This window comes from Schistocerca cancellata, chromosome 7 (genome assembly GCF_023864275.1).
Source record: "Schistocerca cancellata isolate TAMUIC-IGC-003103 chromosome 7, iqSchCanc2.1, whole genome shotgun sequence".
In the NCBI taxonomy this organism is placed as follows: domain Eukaryota; kingdom Metazoa; phylum Arthropoda; class Insecta; order Orthoptera; family Acrididae; genus Schistocerca; species Schistocerca cancellata.
The window spans coordinates 177,773,882-177,797,971 of record NC_064632.1 but is presented as its reverse complement, the minus strand read 5'-3'; the positions used below and the strand labels follow the sequence as shown (position 1 = coordinate 177,797,971).

The window sequence follows — 24,090 nt, the reverse complement described above, 5'->3', positions numbered from 1 at the left end:
AAATAGCAAATTAGAAAATTCTTTCACCATCAATGTGACACTTCCTGTCATGCTCTTACAACAAATCATACCAATAATGACATGTTTTCCAGATAACCAATATGTTGGTGCTTTGAAACAGCATTTATCCATAAGTTATAATATAAAATCCACCAAATGTGGACTTCAACTGATTAGGATTAAGCTGTATTCTGTATAAGATATGCCCCCAATGCTCACACTAAGTAGAGGTTAACCTGCACTTGTTTTGGTGTAACCATAACTACTACCTGTTCGAAAACCGTCAGTTGACAGCAACAGTTCCAAGCATGTTGACTGTCTTATGTAAATCTGTGTGGGAATTATTCAAAATACATCCTGATAATTTTAAGTCAGTAACTATCAACTGAGAGACGTGTTTTAATATGTATTTTGGGGCAGCAGTGCCTAAGAACCTTTAAGTATGAGATGTGGCTAGTCCTATCTCATAAGGGTCCCAAAAACTTAAACAACATTTTAGGAATCTCCTTTGTAAACAACTTGCATTTTCCCAATACCTTATGAATGAACAGTAGTCTGCCACCTGCTTTACTTACAACAGTGCCTATGTAATCATTTCATCTTATGTCCCCACAAATAGTTAGACCCACGTGTTTGTATACATTAACTGATTTCAAGTGCGACTTACTGATATTGCAGTCACAGTATTTAGTTCATTTTTAATTGTAACTGTATATAGAACCCTACTGAGAAATTCTGAACCATTTATGAGGCTTATAGATTCCTTACCATGCTATCTATCTGACAAGAACTACTGGTAATTAATGGTTTGCGGTATTTTCAATGTAGATTAAAAAGGATTCTGACAGAAAGAATGATCTGGAAAACTAATTTAGCTCCAACAGTTTCATCTCAGTAATTAATGCGCCAACAGATGTGAATAAAGACATTTAACCATGACAATGTTTCTTAAGCTCAAAACAAAAAATAGCTGTATTCACTGTAAAAATTGCTCTCTGATAATTATGTTCAGTTAATCAGAATAAAAAATATAGTGCCTTACAGTATGGATTCTGCTTAGAGAGAATCAGTTAGCAAAATAAATTACTCCAGAACAAAAGTTTTTAAGAACAGTTTATAAGAAGGATAAATTTATAGTGAACAAACTCATCTACTCCATTATAAATTAATATCAATATTTGAAAATAGTTTTCCTCATTACTAATTAGAAAGGACATTGAACAGCCATAACAATGGATCACTAAGGGGATTAAAAAATCTTGAGTAAGGAAAAAAGAAATATATCTGTTGACACGAAGCAAAAATCTTACAGTAGTTGCACACTACAAAAAGTACTCAAAATTGCTAATGAAAGTTATTAAATGCATATTATGTACAAACTGTAATTCTGATGCTAGTCTTGAATCTATAAAAGACCACAGATAGGATAAAATCACAACTGACTTGAATGGAAGAGCTACAAATGTTTAGTCATAGGTAGCAGGTATGATTAATAATCATTTCTTAAATGCAGCTGAAAAAATATGAACAAGCAGTTAAGCAGAAACATCAAAGCAATATGTTGTAAAAGCAAATCCCACAAAATTCAATCATGTGCATGTCTTACGCACTTCTCCCTCCGAAATAAAAAAAATTTCATGCTCTTTTAAAAATAAAAGATCATCTAGATTTGACAAACTGCCTGTTGGCTTGTGTCTCAGGTTGTTCGGCCGATGTTCATTTGATGATTCATTAATTTGTATTAAGTTATATGGGAGCAAACTGCTAAGGTCATCGGTCCCTAGGCTTGCACATACTTAATCTAACTTACACTAACTTATGCTAAGGACAACACACACATCCATGTCCAATGGAGGACTCGAACCTCCAATGGAGAAAGCCACACGAGCCGTAACAGGGTGCCTCAGACTGCTTGGCTACCTCGTGCAGCACATTTGATGATTTTCCTTACATTTTGCTAGCACGAGTGGTGTCATTGTCAAAGTTTCACCCTCCATTGCTGTTGGTAGACTGAAGACGATCTCACGGCTGCAGATTACTTGCATCTGGTGTGCTAATGTCCAAGGGCTTCTCTGCAGTCATTCCTGGTGTGGTTCTTCTTTTGCTACCTGCAACGGTCTGCAGCACAGGAAGCCTGGATCCGTTTACCTTGAGGCTTTCGTATTGAAGCTATTCTCGTGTTTGTGTGTTTCTCTACCTTCTCTGAACATGCAGGTGTGATAGCTCTTCTTTGCAGCCAGAACTCCCGTGTCAGCGAATTTTACTAGGTGGTCGGTCTCACACAGCGCGTGCTCTGCCATGACCGATTTCTCCACCAGCCCCAACCTGCAATAATGCTTATGTTCTGTGATCCTGGTATTGATTGATCATCTAGTCATTCCAACATAAACTTTTCTGCATGTGCATGCTATGCGATATATTCTCAACACTGCATGTGGGTCCCTTTTATTCTTTGCCTACCTGAGACACTCTTTGACCTACTTTTTTGGTTTGTAAATAGCCTTTATGCCATGCTTGGCACTTTTTAAACCTAAGGTGTGTTAGAGATATGTCAATGAGACCTATGTTGTGTGAAGCCATGGTAAGGAACAGCTCGGTGACTTCTTAAGACACTTGAACAGCCTCCGTCCCAACATAATATTTACCATGGAAGTAGAAAAGGACAAAAAATTACCATTTATAGATGTGATGGTCACAAGGGATGGTGAAAACTTGGGACACAGTGTCTACCGAAAACTGACACACATAGACTGATACCTCCACGAACTATCAAATCACCAGCCAAGCCAGAAAAGAGGCATGATTAATATGCTCATAATGCGAGCAACATCAATATGAGCCGCAGTGCCTCGGATGCGAAATGCAACACCTGTAAAGTGTTCTGAGGAGCAATGGGTACTCCACTAGTTATATTAAAAGTATAACAGAGTCAAACACTCAGAAAAGTGATACATCAGAAAAAGAAAGTCGCGTACAGGCTTTCTGCCATACATTGCTGGACAGAATTAGCCGTATATTGCGCAAGCACAGTGTAAAGACTATTTACAAACTGACAAACGACGATCAAAGAGTGTCTCACATAAACAAAGGGTAAGAGGAACCTACTTGCAATGTCAGGAATATACTGCATACCATGCACATGTGGAAATGTTTATGTTGGAATGCCTGGATGATCAATCAACACCAGGATCACAGAACATAAGTGACATTGCAGGATGGGACAGGTTGAGAAATTGGTCATGCCAGAGCACACGCTTTGTGAGACCGCCCACCTAGTAAAATTTGCTGACACAAAAGTTCTAGCTGTAGAGAAGAGTTATCACATCCACTTGTTCAGAGAAGCTATAAAAATACATGAACAGAAGAATAGTTTCAATAAGAGAGAAGAAAGCCTCAAGGTAAATGGATCCTGGCTTCCCATGCTGCAATGAATGACTGTTGCAGGTAGCAAGAGGAGAACTGCACTGGAAATGACCACAAGAAGACCTTGGGCATTGGTATGCCAGCTACATGTAGACTGTGGCCACGAGTTCAGCTCCAGTCCACCACCAGCAATGGAGGGTGAAGCTCTGATAATGTCAGCCACTCTTGCTGGCAAAATATCTGGAAAATCATCAGATGAACATCTGCCAAAGAACCCAAGACAGAAGCCAACAGGCAGCTTGTCAAAAAGTGGCCATTAAAGCCTTAACAATTTTGTTATCTAGATTTGATGATGTTTCCAACAGAATACTTAAGAGTTGTCCCCACATAATAAGTAATATCTTTTCTGAACTTGACATTTTTCAAGAGCAATTGAAATCTACCATTATTAAATCCCCCCACAAGAAAGGTGGGAGGAGAGATGTAAACAATGAGCAACCTGTTGCACTACCGGCACCATTTTCACAAAAAATTGAGAAGGAGGTGTACTCTATCATGGTATTCTACAATAACATCCTTAGTAGATTACAGTTTGGATTTTAAAAGAGTTGTTCAACAGAGAACACCATTTGCACATTCACTCGAAAAATGTTACAAATATTAAGTACCAGTAACACTATAGCACTGGCTGATATTGTTTGTGGCCTATCTAAGCTATTTACCTTCATAAATCACAATATCCTCCTACATCAACTGAAGGTCTATGGAATAAATGCTATAGTTCACAAATGGATAAATTCTTATATAATTAATAAACATGAGAATTCCATACAAATATGTGTTTTTACAGGATCACTGGATATAGGAGGGTGAGTCAAATGAAAACCTTAAATTTGTAATAACAAATCGAAATTTCGCACCGTTATCCTTTAAGTTGGTAAGTGTGTTACAAACAGCGTGCAGAATGGCCTGTAGGTGGCAGCATAGTGCAGATGCACACATATTGTCGCAGTATCAGTATAAAGATGGCCGCCCCACTTGCGACTTGCACCACGGAAGAACAGCATTCTGTTATTCGGTTTTTTCGTAGTGAAGGTGTGAAACCTATTGAAATTCATCTACAAATGAAGGTTCAGTATGGTGATGCATGTTTGTCACAGCAGCACGTCTACGACTGGAGTATGAAGTTCGCAAACGGTGTGACTTCAGTGGAAGATGCTCCTCGTCCAAGTCAGGCACAACGAGTTGTGACTCCACAGAACATTGCAGCAGTTGAAGCCATAGTGAAGGAAAACTACTGAGTGACACTGAATGACATTGCAGCATGTTTACAGAGTAGTCATGGTGCATGGTTGCGCGGACTACCAAAAGAATTTTTTTCTAAAGGAATTTTTGCACTTTGTAAGTGCTGGAGGACTTGCATTGAGCATGGGAGAGATTATGTTGAAAAGTGATACAGCTTTGTACCACTTCTGCACAATAAATAATATTTAAAAAAATATTTAAGATTTTCATTTGACTCACCCTTGTAGCTTAGACTTAGGATGTATCCATTTAATTACTTTCTGATTCCAAATTGTATACTTTTTACATGGGTGTTTGCATATTTTGACCTTTTTGGTGAAAAAACATGCATAATACATATATAAGAAGAATTTCAAACTGACTCCATATTTTTAGCTTTCCAGAAGGCTTTTGACACCCTACCTCACAAGCAACTTGTAATCACATGGCATGCTTATGGAATATCATCTCAGACACGTGACTGGGTTCATCATTTCCTGTCTCAGTGTCTTAGCATGGAGTAATTGACGGAAAGTCATCGAGTAAAACAGAACTGATTTCTGGCATTCCCCAAGGTAGCATTATAGGCCTTCTGTTGTTCCTTCTCTGTATAAATGATTTAGGAGACAATACGAGCAGCTGTCTTAGGTGTTTGCAGATGATGCCATTGTTTATCATCTAGTAATGCCATCAGAAGATCAAAAACAACTGTAAAATGATTTAGATAAGATATCTGTATGGTGCGAAAATTGTCAACACACAGCGGAAAGTGTGGGATCATTCACATGAATGCTAAAAGGAGTCCATCAAACTCCAGTTACATGATAAATCAATCAAATCTAAAGGCCTTAAATTCAACAAAATACTTAGGAATTACAATTACGAACAAGTTAAATTGGAAAGAACACATAGAAAATGTTGTGCGGAAGGTGAAAAAAAGACAGCACATTATTTGCACAACACTTGGAAGATGCAACGGGTCTACTAAAGAGATTGCCTACACTATGCTTGTCCGTCTTCTTTTGGACTACCGTTGCATGGTGTGGGATCCTTACCGGATAGGATTAATGGAGTGCATTGACAAAGTTCAAAGAAGTGCAGCATATTTTGTGTTATTGAGAAATAGGAGAGAGAGTGTATGGACATGATACAGGATTTGGGGTGGACATCATTAACACAAATGTGTTTTTCATTGTGGCAGGATCTTCTCATGAAATTTCAATGAGCTACTTTCTCTTCTGAATGCGAGAGTACTTTGTCGACACCAACGTACACAGGGAGAAATGATCATCATATTAAAATAAGGGAAATCAGAGCTTGCATGGAAAGATACAGGTGTTTGTTTCTTCCGCGAGCTGTTTGAGAGTGGAATAACAGAGCATTATTGTGAAGCTGAGTCAAAGAAACCTCTGCCAGGAATTTAAATGTGATATGCAGAGTAGCCATGTAGATGATGTAGAGGTGTAGATGCAGATGTAGACTCAATGTCAATTGTTGAGGAATTCCAAGGAGACCTCAGTAATGCCCATGGTAAAGTGAGAGATGATGCAAAGAACAAATTGGACTGTGTCATAAACAACAACCCAGATTATGGATTCTTTTGTTCAATGAGCAAGGTATTTTGTGGTGAAAGCATGAATGAAAAAGTTGACCTGACACTGTCACAAATTTGTTCATTTAAATTTGTGCCTATAACTTCTTGTGATGTAAAGAGGTCATTTTCTGCTCAAAAATATTTTGAGTGGTAAGTGCAGGAAACTCACAGAAAATAATTTAGAAATGTTGTTAGTTGTTAACCGTGCAAAATGGGGAGTGAACTATAAGGAACAAAAAATTAATGATTGTGCATATTTTAATGTAGTTTTCACTTGATCATGCATGTATTGTAGTTTGATAGTGCATGAATGCATTCATTTTCTGAGATTTTATAGCACGTGGAATTCTAATCTTTACTGATAACTAATGACAAACACCCTAATGCTGCCACAGATTGGCTGGGCATTAGATAATATGAAGATGCAAAATAATGAAACAAAATACATAAATGACACTATCACACAGTTTGAATTTTCACTATATACTTTTTGCACATGCATTCTAACATGCCCAAAGAAATAAAACATTGGTACCTGACACACCACAGTGCTGTCATAAAAAATATTACTAACCATGAAAGATGCTGGGAATATTTCATAGAAAAGTGTTCCTTGCCACCATTCATGCGCCGGCTTGCAGCTTTTGGGTATGCTGACCATAATTGCAATGACAGCACATGTGGTTGCCACAATTAATGACATAGCTCCCATAAAAGAAATACGTCGAATTATTCGCCAGTTCCAATTGAGGAATGGATAATCCTTTGCTGATGGTGATACTGCCAACTGGATAGCAGACAAAGGTGACTTGCCTCCATTTTCCTGCAACAATGAAAGAAATACATGATAAAATCCAAGGAATCAGAATATAGATAAGGCTGATTGTAAAATAAAAGAAACCAAAATGTACATTTAAAAAAAGGCCAATAGTGAAATACCATCTCTTCACTGTTGCAGAATTGGCCACTGAATGATGTGAAGCTCTCCATAAAGTATAAATTTAAGCTTACTTCTTAATTTCTTTTCAAATAACTTTTTAAGGACTATTCTATTTCCATGCACCAAAAAACAGTAAAACATTGCTTCACTCTGAGCTTCAAGTATGAAGTTAATATTTATTAGAGCATAACATTTGGAGATGCTAGTATGTAAATAAGAATCAAAACAGTCAAAGATACGAGATGAAACCTACATGATAAAGTATTAACACAAAACAATGGAACTGTCAATTTATCTTCTTATTGATTCATCATGATCCATAGGTATGTGGAATAAATCAAAGGTTTCACTGACAAAGAGAATATAACTTTATTTAAGCAATATTTTATACAGCGAAAAACAGGAACACTGCAATTTTTAAATACAGCTGCTATTATCTCAGTTTTATAAAATAGGCTGTTTATCTTTTAGTTCTTGCCAGCCTGCTGGACTGTGCTGGCATGCTATTCTTTCATATTTCACTATGACACATGTGCTTGTATGCGAGCTGGGAGTAGTAAATAGCTTCTTGTTTCTGTGTGGCAGGACATACCTGGCAAGATAACGCATTGCTATGCATTCAAATTGTCTATGTACATGAGCACACCAGGTATGCATGCCTTGTGGATGGAGGTACCTGGATACAGATACCTGATCATTTGGACAGCTGCCGCCTGCCTGTTCATGATAGTGTTGGGTCGTGGGATCGATTCTCACTCTGTCACACATAACCCATTTGTCAGCCAGCTGTATTACACCAGATATTGTCCTTGTTGCAGCCTGAAGATGCTCACTGTGAGTGTTGAACGAAGCCACAGTGACTGATAAGCCAGGAAATGGAATAAGAAGGTGTGAGACTATCTATGTCAAGAAAACAGCTTTATTTACAGCATAATGGAGTTATGAGACAGTTCCTGGCTACCTCGACTTTCACTGAAGCAGTATTTGCCTGATAATATTTGTTTATTACTAGTGATTTGTTGTCTTGTTTATCTGAGGTGTGACACTATGCTATTTACCTCATTAATTTACTCTTTGTGTTAATCTTGCAAATATTTTTAGAAAGTAGGCTGAAACAGAGAAGGGTTAAGATTAGAGATCAGGTGGAAGACGCTTGTAATGAAAGTAATTCAACTGTATTGTACTGTGAATGACTCGCAAATTGCAACTCTTATGTTAGAGAATCAAAAATATTAAAGGAAAATTAAACCAGACACTTGCAGCTGCAGCAGTATCTACTGCTGATAAAAACGTACAAATACCCCTTTAGCAGTGGTTTCAAGTTGACAAGCTCCTGTGGTTTCACAATATGTGACAAAGGCAGTTAATCTGGTAGTAGACATTTCTTTGAACAATTTTAAATTGTCTTTTGCAGGCAAGTCAAGTTCTCTGATGAGTTCCAAGTGCACATGTAAAATAATATGTCAACAAGTTGTACTAAATGAAGAAATATTTTTGCTGTGTAGTATTTATAGTTTTGACATTACAAATGCCATGTTACCCCAGGGAACAGCTTTTATAAGCATCCAAGAGTTGCCAAATAAATAAAACTGCACACTGAGAAAATGGGGTAACAAGAAGGAACAGGTGGACATATAGTAGAGAACATGTAAATAATGTAGACATCACAACCCCTTAAAAACATGAAAGGTGTGTCCGCATCTGCCTCAGAAGGATAGAAATTTGTCATATTCAGTATTTGAAGGATTTAGTACAGTTTACGAGGAACAAGGGGATTTGCTTGCTACAAATTTGATGCGTGCTGAGATTCACATCAGAGACGCAAGGTCGATTAGTGTTCCAGAATGAGATTTTCACTCTGCAGCAGACTGTACGCTGATATGAAACTTTCCTGGCAGATTAGTATTCCTTATCATTTGCAACCTGTTGTTGAAGAGAGGATTTGGGACTAGTTGAACAATGGGACAATACAATTGTCATGCAGTCCTTGGGCTTTGCCTATCACGATTATTCCTAAAAGTACATAAGTAGGAGGAAAAGAGTACTGAGTATGCATCAAAATGAGAGTTTTGAATAAAGTAACCATGCCAGACACTTATGCACTCCCAAGAATTGACAAAACTTTGGGCCATTTTGGCAAATAACAATATTTCTCAACTTCAGATATGAGCTGATTATCAACAGATACCTATTGCTCCAAAAGATCATGAAAAAACTGCATTTGTAGTGCCATCAGGGCACTAAGAGTATTTGAGGATGCCTTTCAGATATAGCAACATTTAATGGTCTGTGGATATACTGGTGAGGGGATGGAAACCTTCAATGTCCCTAGTTTTTTTTACACAACATCATTGTGTTTTCCAGTTCCCTAGAGGAACACATGCAGTGACTAAGGGCTCTCCTGTTGCACATACAAAATGAAAATCTCAGTCTGGAATAAGGTAATGTAAGTATTATTTTGATCAGGAGAGTTTGATCTGATCCACAGTTAACTGGCACAGTACAAGACTTCCCTGCCCTGATAACACGAAAGAATTACAATCTTTTCAGGGCTTGCCAAAGTTTCTTTGTTCTGGAATATGCCAAAACTGCCACCAAACTGCTAAAGAAGGGAGTAGTATTTACAGGGACCCCTGAGTGTGAAACATACAGTGAAAACTGAAACGAATTCTAACCCAGTCACCTGTTTTGGCATTCCCCAATTTTTAGACACCACTTATACTCTCCTGTGATGCCAGTTATTGTGCCACTGAGTGTGTTCTTGTCAAGTTCATAAGGAATTTGAATGCCCTATTGGGTACACATCTAGGCAGTTTAACCAAGGTGACCTTAACTACAGTGGAATAGAGAAGGAGCTATTAGCTCTCGTGTACAGAGTAAACTATTAAAAATGGTACTTATATGGGAGAAAGTTTAGGGGTGTGACTGATTATGCCACACTGATGTGGTTATTAAGCCTCAAGGGCTCTGGTAATGAACTAACTAGATGGGCCTAGAAGTTAAGTGAACATGACTACTCGGTGAGGCACAAGCTAGGAGAGCTTCACTGAATTGTGATTCCTCGAGTTGGAAAGTTCAGTATACACAGGCTGACGAAGTCCTGACAGCTGAACTAGAGAAAGAGCAGTAAGAGGATAAAGAATGCAAGCAAATTACAGCAATGCCCAACTTTGGGGTTGTTCATAAAGTATTTTATCGTAAAATACCCCAGGGCAATCGGCATGTTATTCCAAAAGCCCTTAGAGAAATAATTCTCCATCTGTTATATGGTAGTACATAAGCAGGCCACAGAGAGAAGAATGCAACAAAGGCAAGTGTAGTCTCACTGTGCTGGTGGCCTACTTGGTGATTTTGAAAGAAAAGTATGGTCTTGTGTATCATCTGCACAAAGGGCACAATATGTAAAACTAAAAATTCCTCTGCAAACACTTCCAGGATATACTAAACCTTTTAACTTTGTTGTCCCTGAAATAGTGAGACAATTCCTTTTTTCAGCTCAAAATAGTAAATGTTTTATCAATTATTGGTTACTTTTCCCGTTTCTTAATTGTGGCTCATCTCAGGGATGTGACTGCAGCAACAGTTGCCAAAGCTTTTGTGATGTAGTTCAGTTTTTATTTGGAAGCCCTGAAACCATCATAACAAATGAAGAAAATTGTCTCTTTTCAGATAGGTTTGCAAATTATTAAAAATCAAGAAGAGGTGAACTACTCCATCCAAAAAGTAATGTCCACATAGAGCGTGTCCATAAATATAATCTCAAAATGATGTCATATCACATGAATCAGATCCATACACACTGGTACAGACTACTTCCCTGCATTGTGTCCTCATAATACTAGAGAGCTTGAATCTATTGGCTGCACTCTGAGGTGGTAGCAAAATGCATTCATCATTCAGGTTAGATAAGTTTCCCTCAGATGTTACTGCTACAGCAATGAAACAGCTGCTACAGTGCTTGAGATCTGACCAGGAAGGATACAGGCAAGTTATGCAATTAATGTTGCTGGAGTCAAAAGAACTTGAGACTTCCAGACTACAAGCCTTGACAAAAGGTGTTGCTTAGGACTAAGAAGCTCATCCCTCTTAGGGGAGAGACTTACAAAATATTATGACTAACCTCATGAGACAATGCAAAGGGAAAGAAGATTAGCATTTTAATGTGACGTTGGCAATGAGGTCATTAGAGATGGAGCACAGGCTCGGATTGGGAAAATATGGGGAACAAAATCGACCATTCCATTTCAAAGGAACCATCCCAGCATTTGTCTTAAGTGATTCAGGAGAATTACAGAAAACCAAATCAGAATAGCTGGAAGGGAATCTGTATCACTTTCTTCCCAAATGCAAGTCCAGTGTAGTCAGTGCAGACATACAGCTGCCAGACAGTATGGTCATGGAACACTTTGACTGACTGAAACTTTATCAGAGACAATATGGCAGTGACAAACAGAAATCAGCTTACACAGCACTCAAAACTCAAAAAAGAAACCCATGTGCCCTGAAGCCACACACTAGTTGGCAGTGTGTTTACGTGCACCTCTGTATCACCTTCGTTCTAAGGACTGAGCAGTTATCAGGTGTGAGAGAAAGTAGACTCAGACAGTTATTGTTATGGTTTCTATTTGATGAATATGTCCCTTTTATGTCTGATGTCTTTAGTGAATGGAATCTATAACTTTGGTTTTATCATACAATGGTCAATATAACGAATGACTTTGCTTTAGTAAATGTACTAGTACAGAGTTCAAAAGAACACAGTATAGCTTTGTGACAACATATACATGTTAGTGGAAATGTTGGAGAAGGATGTGATGCCATGCAATACTTCTGTAGTGGCAGCCATGAGAAATGACAGGCAACCAGACTAAGCTTTCTTTCAACTAATGGGTTTTTTGTAAAGGAAACGGTAGTTCGGATTCTGATCTGCTAGCAGGAGTAATTTATCAACAACTAGATAATAATACAGCCACTTATAGTATTCTTGTGATTTCTACAAAGCCTTGTGTAGTACAGTACTTTTCAGTGTATCCACTGCTTTCCTCTTGGTCTGGGAGGGTACTTAGCTGTCCATGAGATTTCATGATCATACCAACATCCTACAGGCATAATAAATGACCCAGATCCATGTGTTCCTTGAGCTGAACCTTGACTCACTGTTATCAATTGTAACCAGGCAATTCCTTTCTGCTGCAGCACTTTCTTTTGTTGAGGATGGAGGGAATTGTGAATTGTGTTTTATTCATTTCATGACATTTGCAATCCATTTGGTTTGCGTGCAGGAGAAATGTCAAAAATTTATAACACAGTTACAATGATTTTTACATTAATAAATAATAGCACTACAATAAATAATAACACTATAAGGATATTTCTTGGAATATGTAACACACTGTATCCAGTGCAAATTTCCAGTTTGTCCTGCGTGAATTCATCCACTGAGTAATAACACTTCAGTGTCAGTACCTCACATAGCTTTGTTTTAAGTGAACCTAAATTCATCTGCATCAACTTGTTCCCTTTTAATTTATTACAAATTTCCATTCCCATGTAATGAGGTCCCTGGGCATACAGTCTGAGGCAGTGAGTAGGGAGCATAAAATTTTCTTTGTTTCTAGTATCTTTTGATGGTTTCCCTCAAATAATTCATGCCTGGTCTACAACAATATAACAATCTCATATATGTATAAAGATGGTAGAGTTAATATTTTAAGTTTTCTAAATAATGGTTGACATGGGTTAAGTATCCGCACTATGTTTGTCAAGTTACCACAAAAAATAATATACTGTACCTCATAATGGATTTGAAGTAGCTTGTATACATTACTTTTCATGTGTCCATGTCGGTTGCAGTTTGTTGTTTGCTGCAAATGCAAAGCTGCTCAGTTTATTTGCCAGGTATTCAATGTGTGCCTGCTAGCTGAAATTTTTATCTACATTTAAGCCAAAGAATTTGACTGAGTCAACTTCTTCTATATCTTGGTTGTTGTATAAATCTTAATCTGCTCACATTTTGACTGGTTTTGAACTGCATCACGTGAGTCTTAGATATGTTTAGATTCAACCCATTTAGCTGAAACCAAGTTTCTAAGCTACTGATCACAGATCTGGGAATTTTTTCCGAATCCTGATCTTCAACTAAGACAGAGGTATCATCTGTAAACAGAACTGATGGGGAGCTGATATTTAATGGTAAGTCATTAGCATAGAAGAGAAATAGGACTGGGCCTAATATTGAGCCTTTTGGAACACCCTGAGATATTTTTTTCCAGTCAGAAAAATAATACGAGGCATTTGAAGATATGCTAACTCTTTGCTTTCTGTTGGATAAGTATGACTTAAGCCATTGTAGGACACTACCGCTAATGCCATACTTTTCAAGTTTGTAAACAAGCAGTGCAGGGTTTACAGAATCAGACCTTTGTGAGGTCGCAGAAAATTCCTGCCGCCTTATTTCTCTTGCCTAATGATGTACTTATTTTCTCAATGAAACTGTTCCCCTGCTGAAAACCAGATAGATTATCTAGAATAACAGAATACTTCGCAACGAAGTTTTGGATTTGTGCAACAGAAAATTTTTCAGATATTTTAGATGGGACTGGGAGAATCTTAATTGGATTATAATTTCCCATGATCTCTCTTGATCCTTTCTTGAAGAGTGTTTTGACTTCAGCATATTTCAGTACCTCTGGGAAACAGCCCTCTTCAAAACATAACCCAACTTATCAGTGAGACTATTTTCCCAGACAGTCACAATTTCATGTATGGATTGGCTATCCAACAGTATTTCTATTTTCTACTACAGTATTTCTGGTACAGTATAACTAATCCCTTTTTAAATTGTGAAACCCAAATCCTTGGTTTCAACAACTGTATTTTGTTGGTTGTAACTGATTTTTACATTAATGTCAAGCCTACAATTGGGCTAGTTGAACACTGTCAGACAGATATTTCCCACCCAATACAATAATACCTCCAAGGTTTTTCTATAACTATAAATATTTGTACTTCCACTGAAGAACACAAAACAGGTGCCTCAGGTAGTAGAAATCAATGAGAATATACAACAGCTGTTTCTTACTGGAATTTCCAACATGTATTCATTTGCTGTTATGCATGCCAAGCTTATAAGCGCACTACAAGCTACTGTAAGCTCAGAGCTGTCACCAAATCAGTTAGCTGCAAACACCACTCCTACACATGCAAGTGTCATATGTCACTATCAAGCTATTGTACCTAATTCAAGCTCATCCCTTCTGCCTTTGCTATGCATTGTTGTAAAATCTCTAGCTGCCACATACTCTCATTTCACTTTCGCATGTTTTCTATTTGCTATTTTAAGTCTTGAAAAATCCTATCGATGTTATTAATGAAGGAATTATCTTCCTTCTTGATCACATACTTGTGATGAAGCAGAGAAATTACTAGACCAATATCCGAGACTCACATTGACAACCACTTAGGTAGAAGGTTATTAACAAAAATGTTTTGATACGCCAAATGTACTAAGAGTCTCCTCACTTCTTCTTATCATTTTGAGAATCTTAATTTAGATTCTCTGGCCCTGAATGTGTATCACTGTATGTCGTCTCTCCTGTTAGTGTGTCGATAATTAATTAGTTTGTGATATTACTGTAGTTATTAAGCAGTGAGATAGATTTGTTTTAATAGTGATTATCACTAGCATATAACAAGTTTCTTGTGGTGGCCATTTTTACAGCAGCTGTATGCAATTTGAAGTACTTTAAGAGAAAAATGCCTTTTTGCTTGCTGCACATAAAGTTTTTTATTTAACTTTTGCACATATACGTGTTTCACCTTACTTATGAGGCATCTTCAGTGGGTGTCCTGATGTATTATAAAGCATTTTCATTTGCACATATAGGTTATAATTTGCATATACAGGTTACAGATTTAAAACACTTCACTGTTATACTAAAATGGAAAGGGACTTACCGTTCAGCATCTAATTCATATAGCTTTCTCTCATGTGGCAAACTGGTTGAAAGCTTGCAGTTTTCTTGGTGCTCACTCTGTAAACAGTTGACACATGACAGAAAGCTGTTTGATTTATAAACCATGAATTATATGGTGAACTGTAAGTACCTTTATGTTTTAATATAATACTGAACTGTTTTAAATCTGCAACCTGTATGTGCAAACCTGCATCTGAAAATGAGAAAAAAGCATGTAATATTTCAGGCCACCCACTGAAGATGCCCTGTAAGTATGGCAAAATGTGCCTGTGTGCAAAAGTCAAATAAAAAACTTAACATGCAGCAAGCAAAAAGGCATTCTTCTTTTACACTACTGAAATTTTCATCAGCTTATGGTAATGAATTGCTTCAATCTTGACATTATGATTTCTAAATATTCTTTTTGCTGATGCAATTCAGATAAAAATCTGGCTATTGATTTTACACTGACTAAGAGTAACTGTTATTTCAACAGGCTGAGAACTGATCATTCAATGCTGATGAAAACCAATGTTCAATGCTGATGAAAACCAATGAGAAATTGCATTTTGTTTAGTAGACGTTGCAACTTCCCTCTGTTACTGAGTGGTCACCAATTTAATTAAGTCAGTTTCTGCTAGGATACATAATAGTTGACTATATGTTACTCCCTATCGCTTATACATTTCAATTACGTGTTATGATAAAGTGTTTATTGTACGTACTAACCACTGGTTTTGGGTGACAGTAGATTGTTTTGCATCACTTGTAAATATAATATTGTTAATTGCAGCTTCAAGTACTCTGCAGAGCTAGGACTCTCTTCGAAACAGTACTCTGCAGCCATTCTTGTAATATCTCCCTAATTTCATGTACAATTGACCTGTTACCAGAACTGCCTAACTCTAGTACATATGAATTAATTACTGTTTTGTAATAGTAGTTGTACAAATAGAAAGAGCAAATCTTGCAGGAAAGAACAATCATCTATACTGTGAATTTATACTATCAAAACAAGATACTCAAATCAATGTTATATGGTACCTCATTTACAACTGCAACTTCATCATAGCGATACTTGGATATGTTTTGTATACAATGGGTGATGATAGAATGGAACATATCTCATCTCCTGAAGCTGAAGGAAGTAGTCTCCTAGGATTGGCAGACATTGGTGTTTAACTGTATACAATTCATCCAATATTGTTTATGCTTATATATCAAACAACAGAAAATCCAGGATGGAATAACAACAACATGGAATTTCTGCTCTCGTAGACCAACATCTTCAACCTATTACCTGGAACCTATCCTCCTATATAAAAGATACCAACCATTTCCTCCACTGACACTCCATAGTTCCTGTCCCTTTATGACACGGTGCCCTGCTCATCACTATTAATGCCACCTCCCTGTACACTAGCACTGCTAATGCCAATGGCCTTACTGCTATTGAACACTACCTTTCCAGACACTCTATGGATTCCAAACCAACAACCTCCTTCCTAGTCGCCATGAACAACTATATCCTCACCCACAATTACTTCTCTTTTGAAGGCATTACCTACAAACAAATCTTGGGTACGGCTATGGGCACCTGCACGGCACCATCCTATGCCAACATATTCATGGTCCATCAAGAGGAATCCTTCCTAAAAACCCAGAGTCCTAAACCCCTCACCTGGTTCAGATTCACTGATGACATCTTTGCTATCTGGACTGAAGGTGAGGACACCCTATACACATTCCTCCAGAACCTCAACAACTTCTGCCCCATTTGCTTTACCTGGTCCTACTCAACTCAACAAGCCACCTTCCTATATATTAACCTCCACCTCAGAGATGGCTACATCAGTACCTCCATCCATATCAAACCTACTAACTACCAGCAATACCTCCACATCAACAGTTGCCACCCATTCCATACCAAGAAGTCCCTTCCATACAGCCTAGTCATCCATGGTCGTCGCATCTGCAGAGCAGTTCCTCTCACTAAAACCTTCACTGACCATAATTATCCTCCCAACCTTATACAAAAACAAATCTCCCATGCCTCTCTTTCCAGTCTCCCACCACCTCCCAAAGTCCCTCAGTCTGGCTACAGAGGAGCATTCCCCTCGTAACTCAGTACCATCCAGGGCTGGAGCAACTGAATTACATTCTCTGCCAGGGTTTCGATTACCTCTCGTCATGCCCTGAAATGAGAATTGACCTGCCCATTATCCTTCCCACCCGTCCTACAGTGGTATTCCGCCGTCCACCAAACCTACACAATAAACTTGTCCATCCTTACACAACCCCTACTCCCAATCCCTTACCTCATGGCTAATACCCCTGTAATAAACCTAGATGCAAAACCTGTCCCATACATCCTTCTATCACCATCTACTCCAGTCCGGTCACTAACATTACCTATAGCAACCAAGGCAGGGCTACCTGTGAAACCAGTCATGTGATTTACAAGCTATGCTGCAACCACTGTGCTGCATTCTATGTAGGACTGACAACCAACAAGCTGTCTGTCTGCATGACTGGCCACCGACAAACTGTGGCCAAAAAACAAGTGGACCACCCCGTTGATGAACACACTGCCAAACATGATATCCCTCATCTCAATGACTGCTTCACAGCCTGTGCCATATGGATCCTTCCCACCAACACCAGCTTTTTCTGAATTGGATGTTTCCCTGCAATACATCCTATGTTCTTGTAACCCTCCTGGCTTCAACCTTCTGTCCTCACCCACCCAGCCCCCTCCCTGTTCCCATTCCAGCACTACACAGCTGTCATTTCACTGCCACAGCCAGTCTCTTAATTTCCTTTTTTCTCTCCTTTCCGCTACTTAACCCCCCCCCCCCCCCCCCCACTTCTCTCCTGCCCTCCATCTAAACTGCAGCACTTCACTGTCCGCCACTCCCCTCATACTATCCCTCCCCTTCCCCACCCCAGCTTCCTCCTTACCCCCACCCAGTCGCCACTCCCATCATGCATTGGTGCTGCTGCTCGCAGTGTGGTTTCAGGTGTCTGAGACTGCAGACGTGTGTGCAAGTTGCGTTTGCATGAGTGTGTGTATGTGTATCTATTGCTAACAAAGGCCTTAATGGCCGAAAGCTATAATTGTGTGAATCTTTTTGTTGTACCTACCGAGACTCAGCATCTCCGCTATATGGTGAGTAGCAACTATCCTTTTCTAATATTATAACAACATAGAAAGGATAGATAGGCCCCAATACCTGGAGACAGTGGCCCATGTGTGTATTTTCTGTTTTGAAAGAAGCACTTTGCCTGGAAGCTTCAATATTTTAGCAATCTTTTTCATTGTGTCTGTCTCCGATTACTGCTTCCTCTATGTGATGAGTAGCAATCAATACTTTCTGTATTGTTCTTGTACTTATAAATGTTTATTAGAGTGAGATTTGCAAAGCGTGACACCACATTTCAATCTGTAACATGTATGTTAATTGTATGTAATACTTTTGTTAATACATACAGACTGGGTTAATTTTTTTCATACATGATCAACCTGCTTGGTCCATAAAAAATTGTAGTCCGAGTATAAGCCCAAAAATTTACATCCCAAACAGATCTTTGACAGAATCTCATCAATCATAACATTTTTTAAAACTAAGAGAAATGACGTACTTGGCATACAAATGCAGCCACATCAGGTCCCTTGGCTAGGTGTGCGTAATGATGAGAATTTAGAAGTTGTGCACAGACAGTGGGTTCATGCAGAACAGAACTGCTTGAGGAAGACGACTCCAGTGTTGCTGCTACTCCTGGAAATGCTCCAGATGGGCCATCTGAAAAACGTAACAGTATTATGAGCTCTGATTTAGAGGTTGTCACCTTAGTTTGTATGCAAATGTTTAATCTCTCTTCAGTATCTTTTATGTAAAACGTTTTTCATGACACATTGTCTTCTTTCCTACATTTCTACATTTCTGACAAAGCAGCTCATGGTTTTGAAAGCAGCGTATGCATTAAAGTGTGGACTTGTGTGTGCACTTAGTTTAGACATAATTAAGTGTTAGTATGTGTGTATATACATTATGATATAGTCAACATCTATTAAGTTCTACTTCAATTCAATTTTTTGGAAAACACTATTTACACATGTACTTCTTTCACCTTCTATGGCTGGGCTGCTGTCATGTGCAGGTACATTGGCATCATTCATAGCAGTGAAACCTGGTGCACCATCAAGACCTGGCAGTGATGACGAAAGCTCTGGATCAGTAATTGATGGACTGATTTGATGCTCATATGCCATACCTGTAACAAAGGTTTCTGCATTCAATGAAAAGTTATTACATACATTTTAGGCCATATCTTGTCTCACACACACACACACACACACACACTGGAGTCTAGCTCAAACTGAGTTAGCAAAGAGTACTTTTTATTACATCAATACTAATATATTTTCTTTTTGCACCATTCTAATACAGCATAAAATGAACACTATGTGATAAATATACCAAAAGATAAAACAATTATAAATTTCATCTTTCACTAACATTTGCTGGCAAAACAAGCAATGGCCCAAGCTCTACCTTACCAGACATGGCCCAAATAGTAGCTGAACAATACACAAGTGGCTCACAGCAAACAGTTAAAGACTCACTCTCACAGAGATTCACATTATTTGATTTCAAACATGTGAAATTGGCCTCCTAGTACCATGAACACACATTAATGGTCATCTGCTGAATAAAACAGATGAGATGATAAAATAAAAAGTTCATAATTTATATGTATTACCAAATCCTTGCCTTATGTATGACGGTACTGTGCTGAAAACCTTTTCTCTAGAATACAGAATCCCACTCTGAAATCTTGAAAAGTAAGCCTAGTGTATGAGGAAATTATGTTTTAATTTTTCATCTTTAAATCACAACTCCAATGGTGCATATTGTTATTAGTATCTATTGTCATAAGGGAGTACAGGTTGTGAGCAGTGAGTGTAAGAACCTAACATCTTTGAGCAGACTTTCGCAAGATATGGAGTATTCTCTTTGCACATTATTGTTACAGCTTGGTTTTGATGCATAAACATTTTATTCAATTATATTTAATTCCCACAGAAGAGATACACAAACAAGGCGAAGTGAAAATAAACAAAATAAGCTAACATCACTGTCTTCAAGTCAATACAATGTGTGAAATGTCTACGTGCAAGAAATGCCGAACTGAGTTGCTTGATTATTCTACACTGAATAGTCAAAGAAACTGGTACACCTGCCTAATATCGTGTAGGGCCCCCATGAGCACACAGAAGTACCGCAACACGACGTGCATGAACTCGACTAATGCCTGAAGTAGTGCTGGGGGGAACTGACACCATGAATTTTGCGCGGCTGTCCGTAAATCCATAAGAGTGTGAAGGGATGGAGAACTCTTCTGAGCAGCACTTGCAAGACATCCCAGATATGCTCAATAATGTTCATGTCTGGGGAGTTTGGCTGGCAGCAAAAATGTTTAAACTGAGATGATTTTTTCCGGAGCCACTCTGCAGCAATTCTGGACGTGTGGGGTGTCACACTGTCATGTTGGAATTGCCCAAGTTCGTCGGACTGGACAATGGATGCAGGTGATCAGACAGGATGCTTACGTACGTGTCACCTGTCAGAGTCCTATCTAGACCCCATATCACTCCAACTGCATACGCCCCAACCATTACAGAGCCTCCATCAGCACAAACAGTCCCCTGCTGACATAATGGTCCATGTGTTCATGAGGTTGTCTCCACACCCATACACGTACATCTGCTCAATACAATTTGAAATGAGACTCTTCCAACCAGGCAACATATTTCCTGTCTTCAACAGTTCAATGTCAGTGTTGACTGACCGAGGCATGGTGTAAAGCTTTGTGTAGTAAAGTCATCAAGGGTGTACGAGTGGGCCTTAGGCTCTGCAAGCCCATATCAAAGATGTTTCATTGAATGGTTTGCACACTGACACTTGTTGATTGCCCAGTGCTGAAATCTGCAGCAATTTGCAAAAGGGTAGCATGTCATGTCAGTCACGCTGAATGATTCTCTTCAGTTGTTGTTGGTCCCATTCTTGCAGGATCTTTTTCCAGCTGCAGCGATGTTGGAGATTTGATATTTTATCAGATTCCCAATATTCGTGGTACACTTGTGAAATGGTTGTCCAGGAAAATCCCCATTTAATTCCTACCTTGGAGGTGCTGTGTCTCATCGCCCGTGCGTTGTCTGTAACACCAAGTTCAAACTCACTTAAATCTTGATAACCTGTCACTGTAGCAGCAGTAACTGATCCAACAACTGTGCCAGACACCTATTGTCTTATATAGGCGTTGCTGCCTGCAGCGCTGTATTCTGCCTGTTTATGTATCTCTGTATTTGAATAAGCATGTCTATGTCAGTTTCTTAGGCACTTCAATGTACATATGTTTTGCTTCCATTTTACCTTAATATCCAGAGTGAGGACAAGATATGTGTATGGTAACTATTGTTAGCCTTATGGCAAACTTCCCAAAAATATAAAAACAAATACTGAGCTCAAAACCTCTGGAAAATCATTAAAGTCATATTTATAGCAGCACTGCTTTTACTCTATTGGAGAATTTTTAAGTGTGTATTATTTGTAATTTTAAATATGTATGCATAGAAGTCACTTTCATGTGCACACATATAAATTGTCTTGTCCAATGTCTTATGGACAAACTGCTTTTGTAGGTCCAATAAAAATACTACACAATAGTATCAGTGAGTTACTTTTGATTAGCTGAAATTGCATATGAATCCTTAAGTGATTATGATATAAACTGTTTTCTTTGGACTAACGATATGCCTCTTCTGTCCGTATTTGGGGTGTGACTGCTAAAGCTGAGTTTGTGTTTTTGAGTCATACAATTGTACCATCAGCAAGCATTACAAGTTCTGAGCAGTGTTTTGGTCATTGGAAGATTACTAATGTAGGTTAAGAACAATAGTGGAATTAGTACCAAAACTTGTGAACTCCATATTTTATTCTACTTCATTCTGGATTTAGTGACATTTCTGCAATGTAATAAAGTATGATCATATGGTGTATCAGACGAAATATGAGACTGAATTGATGATTTCTTTGTAGGGAAGACACAGTATTTTATCTCAGATGGAGAGCCATCGAAAGTAACTTTGGGTGTGCCCCAAGGAAGTGTGTTGTGCCCCTTATTGTTCATGTCATATTTTAATGATCTTGCGGATATTATCAATAGTAACCAAAGACATTTCACTTATGATGCCGTTACCTACAAAGAAAATCAGTCTGAACAAAGTTTTACAAATATTCAGTCAGACCTTGGTAAGATTTCAAAGTGGTGCTATGACTGGCAGCTTGCTTTAAATGTTCAAAATGAAAAACTGTGCACTTCACAAAAAAGTAGTATCAATGAATATAATATTAGTGAGTCACAGCTGGAATCTGTTAACCAAGCAAATACTTGGGTGTAACACGTAGCAGACCTAGTCATGGTAAAGCACGTAGCTAAACTAACACCAAACTCCACCTGAACAGGCCTCAGAAGGCCCAATGGTACCAACTGACTGCCATGTCATCCTCAGTTGATAGACATCACTGGATGCAGCTATGGAGGGACCTGCAGTCAGCACATGGCTCTCCTGGCCATTGTCAGTTTTTGTGACCAATGCTGCTAGTTCTTAATCAAGTAGCTCTTCAATTGTCCTCACAAGGTCTGAGTGCACCACATTTACCAACAGCACTCAGCAAACCCAGACGATCACCCATCCATATGCTAGCCAAGCCGGACATGGCTTAACTTTAGTGATCTGATGTGAGCCACCACTAGGGAAAGGACACTGACAAAGCAGATAGCAGACTTTGTTTTATTGGTAGGCTACTAGGGAAATGCAATTAGTCCACAAAGGTGATTGCTTACAAATCACCTGTGCAACCCATCCTAGAAAGTGCATGGGACCCATACCAAATAGAGGATACTGAACATATACAGAGAAGAACAGCATGGTGGTCACAGGTTTGTTGAACCCCTGGGAGATGTTGAAAAAACTGAACTGGCAGACTCTTGAGGATAGAGGGAAACTATCCCAAGAAAGTATGCTAACAAAGTTTCAAGAACTGCCTTTAAATGATGACGCTAAGAATATACTACAACCCCTTTCATATCGCTCCTATGGGGGTTATGAGGACAAGATTAGTTTAATTACAGCAGGCACATAGACATTTAAACCATCATTTTTCCCGTGATCCATACATGAATGGAATGAGATAACGCTCTAATAGCCAGCACAGTGGAATGTACCCTCTGCCATGCAACACAGTGATTACAGAGCAAAGGTGTAGCTGTACAGTGTTATGGTCCACATGAGTAAAGGCCTTGACAAGGCCACAGGATATTCCCACAACATAATTAGTGTTATTTAGATTCGCCAAAGGCTTGTGAGAACATAAGGTGCATTTTCGTACAAAATCCTCCATAAAATCCAAAACACTAGGCAGTTAGCAAATTATGGTGTACAAATGAGTGCTCCTATTGTAGATTACTTTGTAACAAATGGTTGTAAAAACCAAAACAACTGAAAGGAATGTGTAATTAGGGGTAAGTTAATTGTTACATATTTTCATATTTTGATATCACTACTGCATACTTAACATAGCCAGAAAAATATAACTGGAGTTATTGACTGATTCACTGCAAAGACAGCTTAAGGATAGTCCTAACAACCCAGCAAAAGGTTGCAATAGCCAGAAGAATTAATACTTTGTTGCAAATAATCTCAATGTGTCATTGTATCTGTTGCAGCTGCTACATTCACCTCACTATTTTTAATCGTCTCTTATTTAATAGTGCCCCAAATTCTTCATAATTTTCTTGGACAGAGCTCATGTTCCAGGTAGTCCCATACATGTTGTACCAGGGGCAGATGTGGGGAATTTTTTAGCCATGGGAGTACCTCAATGTCA

General features: G+C 38.5%; 1 protein-coding gene across 1 annotated transcript in view; it reads right to left on the bottom strand.

The window, feature by feature from the left end:
* The window catches only part of LOC126092344 (neutral and basic amino acid transport protein rBAT-like), an 84,361-nt gene that overhangs the window by 33,868 nt on the left and 26,403 nt on the right, over positions 1 to 24,090 (bottom strand). Inside the window, exons 3-5 of the mRNA XM_049907883.1 lie at positions 19,268 to 19,411; positions 18,779 to 18,939; positions 6,816 to 7,064 (exon numbers count right to left, since the gene is read on the bottom strand). Of these exons, the coding sequence (XP_049763840.1) occupies positions 6,816 to 7,064; positions 18,779 to 18,939; positions 19,268 to 19,411 (554 nt within the window). The remainder of the gene's footprint in view (positions 1 to 6,815; positions 7,065 to 18,778; positions 18,940 to 19,267; positions 19,412 to 24,090) is intronic.